This window comes from Cherax quadricarinatus, chromosome 96 (genome assembly GCF_038502225.1).
Source record: "Cherax quadricarinatus isolate ZL_2023a chromosome 96, ASM3850222v1, whole genome shotgun sequence".
Taxonomy (NCBI): Eukaryota; Metazoa; Arthropoda; class Malacostraca; order Decapoda; family Parastacidae; genus Cherax; species Cherax quadricarinatus.
This window is the reverse complement of record NC_091387.1, coordinates 3368017-3378389: the sequence shown is the minus strand read 5'-3', so window position 1 is coordinate 3378389 and position 10373 is coordinate 3368017. Positions and strand designations below refer to the sequence as shown.

General features: G+C 47.0%; 1 protein-coding gene across 1 annotated transcript in view; it reads left to right on the top strand.

Annotated features, from left to right (window-relative positions):
* The first annotated feature begins 474 nt into the window (after positions 1 to 474).
* The window catches only part of LOC128701781 (homeobox protein Hox-B2a-like), a 59518-nt gene continuing 49619 nt past the window's right edge, over positions 475 to 10373 (top strand). The window contains exons 1-3 of the mRNA XM_053795703.2: positions 475 to 1054; positions 6978 to 7089; positions 8552 to 8674. Coding sequence (XP_053651678.2) covers positions 475 to 1054; positions 6978 to 7089; positions 8552 to 8674 — 815 coding nt within the window. The remainder of the gene's footprint in view (positions 1055 to 6977; positions 7090 to 8551; positions 8675 to 10373) is intronic.

Here is a 10373-nt window from a genome sequence, read left to right as displayed (position 1 = left end):
AAGAACTACGAGTCGACCTGCCCCAGAAACTACTTGTCGACCTGCACCAGGAACTACTTGTTGACTTACTCCAGGAACTACCTGACGATCTGCCCCAGGAACTAGTCGACCTACCCCAAGAACTAGTCAACCTACCCCAGGAACTAGTCGACCTGCCTCAGGAACTACTTATCGACCTACCCCAGGAGGTACCTGTCGACCTACCCCAGGAACTAGTCGACCTGCCCAAGAACTAGTCGGTCAACCCCAGAAACTAGTCAACCTGCCCCAGAAATTACTTGTCGACCTGCTCCAGGAATCACTTGTCGACCTGCCCCAGGAACTACCTGTAGACCTGCCCCAGGAAGTACCTGTTGACCTATCCCAGGAGCTAAACGACCTGTCTTAGGAATAAGTAAACCTGCCTCAGGAACTACTTGTCGACCTGCCCCAAGAACTACGTGTCGACCTACCCCAGGAACTTGTCGACCAACAATGTATGACCAGTCTACCAGACCCGGGTCTCCCAGACCCAAAATAGAGCCTAGATCAGCCCCTTCTAGTCCTATAGTAGACTGCAAAACACCGAATAATCAGTCCCCGACGCCGACACGTCGGTCCCCGACGCCCAAGTCCTCAACGCCGAGTCCCCTGGATCTCAGTCACCGCTTGGAAGCAAGGGATTGCGTCTCCAAGCGGTTACAAACCCCCGGGGTTACATTATTTCCCGGTCTGACGATAACACCAGGAAATAGCGAAAGATCTGAGGGTGACCACGAGGAAGAATCACCGCCCACTCCCTCACCCACCCCCACGCCCTCACCCACGCCCTCACCTCCAGAAACCTCCTTCCCCAGGTTTCACTTCAGCAGGGGAACCACACAAGCGGTAAACCCGGAGGGGAAGCCTAAGGCCGCCCATGATGATGCTGCTGCTTCCCCGCCCACACACGCCCACCCACGCCCTCTGGACACCGTGGGCGTGGAATCCTGGTGGTATCCGGGGATCGTTGGCGGGGATATATTCCGTGGGTTACAAGATCTGCCACTGGCCTTCCCAGGCCTACCAGCCTTCCGTAAGTAGGCCTATAATAATAATAATAATAATAATAATAATAATAATAATAATAATAATAATAATAAAAATAATAATAATAATAATTAATAATAAGTAATAATAATAGTAATAATAATAATAATAATAATAAAAATAATAATAATAATAATAATAATAAGTAATAATAATAATAAGTAATAATAATAATAATAATAATAATAATATTACATAAATTGTTATATTATTAAGAAGGGTTAACTACCGTTTTTATGTTGCAAACAGACCCGTTGTTCTGTTGTGACTAGTTGCCGTTGTTCTGTTGTAACTCTACTTGCCGTTGTTCTGTTGTGACTAGTTGCTGTTGTTCTGTTGTAACTCTACTTGCCGTTGTTCTGTTGTAACTCTAGTTAAGAAGGGTTAACTACCGTTTTTATGTTGCAAAGTTGCTGTTGTTCTGTTGTAACTCGAGTTGCCGTTGTTCTGTTGTAACTAGTTGCTGTTGTTCTGTTGTAACTCTACTTGCCGTTGTTCTGTTGAAACTCTAGTTGCTGTTGTTCTGTTGTAACTAGTTGCTGTTGTTCTGTTGTAACTCTACTTGCCGTTGTTCTGTTGTAACTCTAGTTGCTGTTGTTCTGTTGTAACTCTACTTGCCGTTGTTCTGTTGTAACTCTAGTTGCCGTTGTTCTGTTGTAACTCTAGTTGCCGTTGTTCTGTTGTAACTCTACTTGCCGTTGTTCTGTTGTAACTCTAGTTGCCGTTGTTCTGTTGTAACTCTAGTTGCCGTTGTTGTTGTAACTAGTTGCTGTTGTTCTGTTGTAACTCGAGTTGCCGTTGTTCTGTTGTAACTAGTTGCTGTTGTTCTGTTGTAACTCTACTTGCCGTTGTTCTGTTGTAACTCTAGTTGCTGTTGTTCTGTTGTAACTAGTTGCTGTTGTTCTGTTGTAACTCTACTTGCCGTTGTTCTGTTGTAACTCTAGTTGCCGTTGTTCTGTTGAACTAGTTGCTGTTGTTCTGTTGTAACTCTACTTGCCGTTGTTCTGTTGTAAATCTAGTTGCCGTTGTTCTGTTGTAACTCTACTTGCCGTTGTTCTGTTGTAACTCTAGTTGCTGTTGTTCTGTTGTTCTGCCGCCACCTGCCGTAACTCTCCACTTGCCGCTGTTCTGCTGTACCTTCACTTTGCCGCCGTTCGCTAAAAATCTAGCTGCTGTTCTGCTGTTCATCGCCGTTGTTCTGCTGTAACCCCACGGCCGTTGTTCTGCATGTAACTCACCGACGCTGTTCTGCTGTAATCGAAGCCGGCGTTTTCGTTCTGCTGCAACTGAGCCGCTGGTTATTCTTGCTGTAACCCCACGCGCTGCCGTTCCGTTGTAACCAGTCGCTGCTGTTCTGCTGTAACTCTACTTGCCAGTTGCTCCGCCAAACCTTAGCTGCTGTTCTGCTGTAACCTACTTGCCGCTGTTCCGTTGTAACCTAGCTGCCGTTGTTCTGCTGTAAATCATCGCCGTTGTTCCGTTGCAACTTACCGCCGTTGTTCTGCTGTAACCTGTTGCCGCTGTCTCCGTTGCAACTCCACTTGCCGTTGTTCTGCTGCAACTCACTTGCCGTTATCTGCTGGGTAACCTCCTGATGTGGAAATTATTCCTGTTGATCTGTTGAAATTATTCCCGTTAATCTGTTCAAAATCTTCCCACTGACCTGTTGAAATTCCCGTTAATCTGTTCAAAATCTTTCCACTGACCTGTTGAAATTGTTCCTGTTGGTCTGTTGAAATTCTTCCCGTTGATCTGTTGAATTATTCCTGTTGATGTGGAAATTATTCCTGTTGATCTGTTGAAATTATTCCTGTTGATCTATTGAAATTATTCCTGTTGATCTGTTGAAAATATTCCTGTTGGTCTGTTGAAATTATTCCTGTTGATCTCTTGAATTATTCCTGTTGATCTGTGGAAATTATTCCTGTTGATCTGTTGAAATTATTCCTGTTGATCTGTTGAATATATTCCTGTTGGTCTGTTGAAATTATACCTGTTGATCTATGGATGATAGTGGCTAGTTTATTGTGTACCTCATATCCATCCTGTGGATGGTAGTGGCTAGTTTATTGTGTACCTCATATCCATCCTGTGGATGGTAGTGGCTAGTTTATTGTGTACCTCATATCCATCCTGTGGATGGTAGTGGCTAGTTCATTGTGTACCTCATATCCATCCTGTGGATGGTAGTGGCTAGTTTATTGTGTACCTCATATCCATCCTGTGGATGGTAGTGGCTAGTTTATTGTGTACCTCATATCCATCCTGTGGATGGTAGTGGCTAGTTTATTGTGTACCTCATATCCATCCTGTGGATGGTAGTGGCTAGTTTATTGTGTACCTCATATCCATCCTGTGGATGATAGTGGCTAGTTTATTGTGTACCTCATATCCATCCTGTGGATGGTAGTGGCTAGTTTATTGTGTACCTCATATCCATCCTGTGGATGGTAGTGGCTAGTTTATTGTGTACCTCATATCCATCCTGTGGATGATAGTGGGTAGTTTATTGTGTACCTCATATCCATCCTGTGGATGGTAGTGGCTAGTTTATTGTGTACCTCATATCCATCCTGTGGATGGTAGTGGCTAGTTTATTGTGTACCTCATATCCATCCTGTGGATGGTAGTGGCTAGTTTATTGTGTACCTCATATCCATCCTGTGGATGGTAGTGGCTAGTTTATTGTGTACCTCATATCCATCCTGTGGATGGTAGTGGCTAGTTTATTGTGTACCTCATATCCATCCTGTGGATGGTAGTGGCTAGTTTATTGTGTACCTCATATCCATCCTGTGGATGGTAGTGGCTAGTTTATTGTGTACCTCATATCCATCCTGTGGATGGTAGTGGCTAGTTTATTGTGTACCTCACATCCATCCTGTGGATGGTAGTGGCTAGTTTATTGTGTACCTCATATCCATCCTGTGGATGGTAGTGGCTAGTTTATTGTGTACCTCATATCCATCCTGTGGATGGTAGTGGCTAGTTTATTGTGTACCTCATATCCATCCTGTGGATGGTAGTGGCTAGTTTATTGTGTACCTCATATCCATCCTTTGGATGGTAGTGGCTAGTTTATTGTGTACCTCATATCCATCCTGTGGATGGTAGTGGCTAGTTTATTGTGTACCTCATATCCATCCTGTGGATGGTAGTGGCTAGTTTATTGTGTACCTCATATCCATCCTGTGGATGATAGTGGCTAGTTTATTGTGTACCTCATATCCATCCTGTGGATGGTAGTGGCTAGTTTATTGTGTACCTCATATCCATCCTGTGGATGGTAGTGGCTAGTTTATTGTGTACCTCATATCCATCCTGTGGATGATAGTGGCTAGTTTATTGTGTATCTCATATCCATCCTGTGGATGGTAGTGGCTAGTTTATTGTGTACCTCATATCCATCCTGTGGATGGTAGTGGCTAGTTTATTGTGTACCTCATATCCATCCTGTGGATGGTAGTGGCTAGTTTATTGTGTACCTCATATCCATCCTGTGAATGATAGTGGCTAGTTTATTGTGTACCTCATATCCATCCTGTGGATGATAGTGGCTAGTTTATTGTGTACCTCATATCCATCCTGTGGATGGTAGTGGCTAGTTTATTGTGTACCTCATATCCATCCTGTGCATGGTAGTGGCTAGTTTATTGTGTGCCTCATATCCATCCTGTGGATGGTAGTGGCTAGTTTATTGTGTACCTCATATCCATCCTGTGGGTGGTAGTGGCTAGTTTATTGTGTACCTCATATCCATCCTGTGAATGGTAGTGGCTAGTTTATTGTGTACCTCATATCCATCCTGTGGATGGTAGTGGCTAGTTTATTGTGTACCTCATATCCATCCTGTGGATGGTAGTGGCTAGTTTATTGTGCACCTCATATCCATCCTGTGGATGATAGTGGCTAGTTTATTGTGTACCTCATATCCATCCTGTGGATGGTAGTGGCTAGTTTATTGTGTACCTCATATCCATCCTGTGGATGGTAGTGGCTAGTTTATTGTGTACCTCATATCCATCCTGTGGATGGTAGTGGCTAGTTTATTGTGCACCTCATATCCATCCTGTGGATGGTAGTGGCTAGTTTATTGTGTATCTCATATCCATTCTGTGGCTGGTAGTGGCTAGTTTATTGTGTACCTCATATCCATCCCGTGGATGATAGTGGCTAGTTTATTGTGTACCTCATATCCATCCTGTGGATGATAGTGGCTAGTTTATTGTGTACCTCATATCCATCCTGTGGCTGATAGTGGCTAGTTTATTGTGCACCTCATATCCATCCTGTGGATGATAGTGGCTAGTTTATTGTGTACCTCATATCCATCCTGTGGATGATAGTGGCTAGTTTATTGTGTACCTCATATCCATCCTGTGGGTGATAGTGGCTAGTTTATTGTGCACCTCATATCCATCCTGTGGATGATAGTGGCTAGTTTATTGTGTACCTCATATCCATCCTGTGGATGGTAGTGGCTAGTTTATTGTGTACCTCATATCCATCCTGTGGCTGGTAGTGGCTAGTTTATTGTGTACCTCATATCCATCCTGTGGATGATAGTGGCTAGTTTATTGTGTACCTCATATCCATCCTGTGGATGGTAGTGGCTAGTTTATTGTGTACCTCATATCCATCCTGTGGCTGGTAGTGGCTAGTTTATTGTGTACCTCATATCCATCCTGTGGATGATAGTGGCTAGTTTATTGTGTACCTCATATCCATCCTGTGGATGATAGTGGCTAGTTTATTGTGTACCTCATATCCATCCTGTGGCTGGTAGTGGCTAGTTTATTGTGTACCTCATATCCATCCTGTGGATGATAGTGGCTAGTTTATTGTGTACCTCATATCCATCCTGTGGATGATAGTGGCTAGTTTATTGTGTACCTCATATCCATCCTGTGGCTGGTAGTGGCTAGTTTATTGTGTACCTCATATCCATCCTGTGGATGGTAGTGGCTAGTTTATTGTGTACCTCATATCCATCCTGTGGATGGTAATGGCTAGTTTATTGTGTACCTCATATCCATCCTGTGGATGGTAATGGCTAGTTTATTGTGTACCTCATATCCATCCTGTGGATGGTAATGGCTAGTTTATTGTGTACCTCATATCCATTCTGTGACTGGTAGTGGCTAGGTTATTGTGTACCTCATATCCATCCTGTGGATGGTAGTGGCTAGTTTATTGTGTACCTCATATCCATCCTGTGGATGGTAGTGGCTAGTTTATTGTGTACCTCATATCCATCCTGTGGATGGTAGTGGCTAGTTTATTGTGTACCTCATATCCATCCTGTGGATGGTAGTGGCTAGTTTATTGTGTACCTCATATCCATCCTGTGGATGGTAGTGGCTAGTTTATTGTGTACCTCATATCCATCCTGTGGATGGTAGTGGCTAGTTTATTGTGTACCTCATATCCATCCTGTGGATGGTAGTGGCTAGTTTATTGTGTACCTCATATCCATCCTGTGGATGGTAGTGGCTAGTTTATTGTGTACCTCATATCCATCCTGTGGATGGTAGTGGCTAGTTTATTGTGTACCTCATATCCATCCTGTGGATGATAGTGGCTAGTTTATTGTGTACCTCATATCCATCCTGTGGATGGTAGTGGCTAGTTTATTGTGTACCTCATATCCATCCTGTGGATGATAGTGGCTAGTTTATTGTGTACATTGTGTGGATGGTAGCGCACGTGTAAGGGTTAGCGCTGTGGTAGCGCCGCCAGGTAGCGCACTTAGCGCACGCCAGCTGTCACCGCCGCTGCCGCAGCGCATCATCAAAGAAAGCTCATCAATACAACCCACATGTTGAATTCCCAGGGTGGGCGGCAGGGTGGGTGGGTGGGCGGTATATCACCCTCAGTATCGTTCTTATATGCTTCTCTCCCTGCGACAGTTGCCCGCAGGCGGCGCAGGGATAACCGCCAGCGGCGCCAGAGGACCACCTTCACCTCGGAACAAACACTCAGACTTGAGATGGAGTACCACCGTAATGAGTACATTTCTAGGTGAGTACATCCTATTATCCAGTACTAATTACCTATTACCAATTACTTATTTTTGATTACTTACTACCCGTTACCTATAAGTGAGGGTCGACACGGCTCCCCTTGTGTGTGTGTGTGTGTGTGTGTGTGTGTGTGTGTGTGTGTGTGTGTGTGTGTGTGTGTGTGTGTGTGTGTGTGCGTACTCACCTAGTTGTACTCACCTAGTTGAGGTTGCGGGGGTCGAGTCCGAGCTCCTGGCCCCGCCTCTTCACTGATCGCTACTAGGTCACTCTCCCTGAGCCGTGAGCTTTATCATACCTCTGCTTAAAGCTATGTATGGATCCTGCCTCCACTACATCGCTTCCCAAACTATTCCACTTACTGACTACTCTGTGGCTGAAGAAATACTTCCTAACATCCCTGTGATTCATCTGTGTTTTCAGCTTCTAACTGTGTCCCCTTGTTACTGTGTCCAATCTCTGGAACATCCTGTCTTTGTCCACCTTGTCAATTCCTCTCAGTATTTTGTATGTCATTATCATGTCCCCCCTATCTCTCCTGTCCTCCAGTGTCGTCAGGTTGATTTCCCTTAACCTCTCCTCGTAGGACATACCTCTTAGCTCTGGGACTAGTCTTGTTGCAAACCTTTGCACTTTCTCTAGTTTCTTTACGTGCTTGGCTAGGTGTGGGTTCCAAAGTGGTGCCGCATACTCCAATATGGGCCTAACGTACACGGTGTACAGGGTCCTGAATGATTCCTTATTAAGATGTCGGAATGCTGTTCTGAGGTTTGCTAGGCGCCCATATGCTGCAGCGGTTATTTGGTTGATGTGCGCTTCAGGAGATGTGCCTGGTGTTATACTCACCCCAAGATCTTTTTCCTTGAGTGAGGTTTGTAGTCTTTAACCCCCTAGACTGTACTCCGTCTGCGGCCTTCTTTGCCCTTCCCCAATCTTCATGACTTTGCACTTGGTGGGATTGAACTCCAGGAGCCAATTGCTGGACCAGGTCTGCAGCCTGTCCAGATCCCTTTGTAGTTCTGCCTGGTCTTCGATCGAGTGAATTCTTCTCATCAACTTCACGTCATCTGCAAACAGGGACACCTCAGAGTCTATTCCTTCCGTCATGTCGTTCACAAATACCAGAAACAGCACTGGTCCTAGGACTGTCCCCTGCGGGACCCCGCTGGTCACAGGTGCCCACTCTGACACCTCGCCACGTACCATGACTCGCTGCTGTCTTCCTGACAAGTATTCCCTGATCCATTGTAGTGCCTTCCCTGTTATCCCTGCTTGGTCCTCCAGTTTTTGCACCAATCTCTTGTGTGGAACTGTGTCAAACGCCTTCTTGCAGTCCAAGAAAATGCAATCCACCCACCCCTCTCTCTCTTGTCTTACTGCTGTGTGTGTGTGTGTGTGTGTGTGTGTGTGTACTCATATCATCCCAGCACTCAGTACACAGAGTATACTTCAACTTGTTTCAGGCCACGGAGGTTCGAGCTTGCAGAGTCTCTGGAGCTAACAGAGACACAGATCAAGATATGGTTCCAGAACAGACGAGCCAAGGACAAGCGCATCGAGAAGGCTCACATGGACCAGCAATACAGGTCAGTCCACAACACACTGTGATAATAGGTAATCAGTCCCTAGCCTCTACTGTCTCCTCTCTAAAATACTTTAACACTAGGGGACTGATTACCTTATCTCCTACTGTAAGCATATAATTCTACAAGACTGAGGGAACGACTACCTTATCCTTAATCGGTCTCTGGGCGAAACGTTGCTTTTGTTCAAAGGCTGCTTACTTATCTGCACTTACGTTCCCTCTTACGTTCGTCGCAAACTGAGTATCTCTGGATATCGTACCGGGGGTACTGACAGACGCTACCTGTGTCTGACTGCACCGGGGTACTGACAGACGCTACTTGTGTCTGACAGCACCGGGGGTACTGACAGACGCTACCTGTGTCTGATAGCACCGGGGGTACTGACAGACGCTACCTGTGTCTGACAGCACCGGGGGTACTGACAGACGCTACCTGTGTCTGATAGTGCCGGGGGTATTGACAGACGCTACCTGTGTCTGATAGCACTGGGGGTACTGACAGACGTTACCTGTGTCTGATAGCACCGGGGGTACTGACAGACGCTACCTGTGTCTGATAGTGCCGGGGGTACTGACAAACGCTGTGTCTGACAGCACCGGGAGTACTGACAGACGCTGTGTTTGATAGTGCCGGGGGTACTGACAAACGCTGTGTCTGACAGCACAGGGAGTACTGACAGACGCTGTGTCTGACAGCACCGGGGCTACTGACAGACGCTACCTGTGTCTGACAGCACCGGGGTACTGACAGACGCTACCTGTGTCTGATAGCACCGGGGGTACTGACAAACGCTACCTGTGTCTGATAGCGCCGGGGGTACTGACAAACGCTGTGTCTGACAGCACCGGGAGTACTGACAGACGCTGTCTGACAGCACCGGGGGTACTGACAGACGCTACCTGTGTCTGACAGCACCGGGGGTACTGACAGACGCTACCTGTGTCTGACAGCGCCGGGGGTACTGACAGACGCTACCTGTGTCTGACAGCACCGGGGGTACTGACAGACGCTACCTGTGTCTGACAGCACCAGGGGTACTGACAGACGCTACCTGTGTCTGACAGCACCAGGGGTACTGACAGACGCTACCTGTGTCTGACAGCGCCGGGGGTACTGACAGACGCTACCTGTGTCTGACAGCACCGGGGGTACTGACAGACGCTACCTGTGTCTGACAGCACCGGGGGTACTGACAGACACTACCTGTGTCTGACAGCACCGGGGGTACTGACAGACGCTACCTGTGTCTGATAGCACCGGGGGTACTGACAGACGCTACCTGTGTCTGACAGCACCGGGGGTACTGACGGACACTACCTGTGTCTGACAGCACCGGGGGTACTGACAAACGCTGTGTCTGACAGCACCGGGAGTACTGACAGACGCTGTCTGACAGCACCGGGGGTACTGACAGACGCTACCTGTGTCTGACAGCACCGGGGGTACTGACAGACGCTACCTGTGTCTGACAGCGCCGGGGGTACTGACAGACGCTACCTGTGTCTGACAGCACCGGGGGTACTGACAGACGCTACCTGTGTCTGACAGCACCAGGGGTACTGACAGACGCTACCTGTGTCTGACAGCACCAGGGGTACTGACAGACGCTACCTGTGTCTGACAGCGCCGGGGGTACTGACAGACGCTACCTGTGTCTGACAGCACCGGGGGTACTGACAGACGCTACCTGTGTCTGACA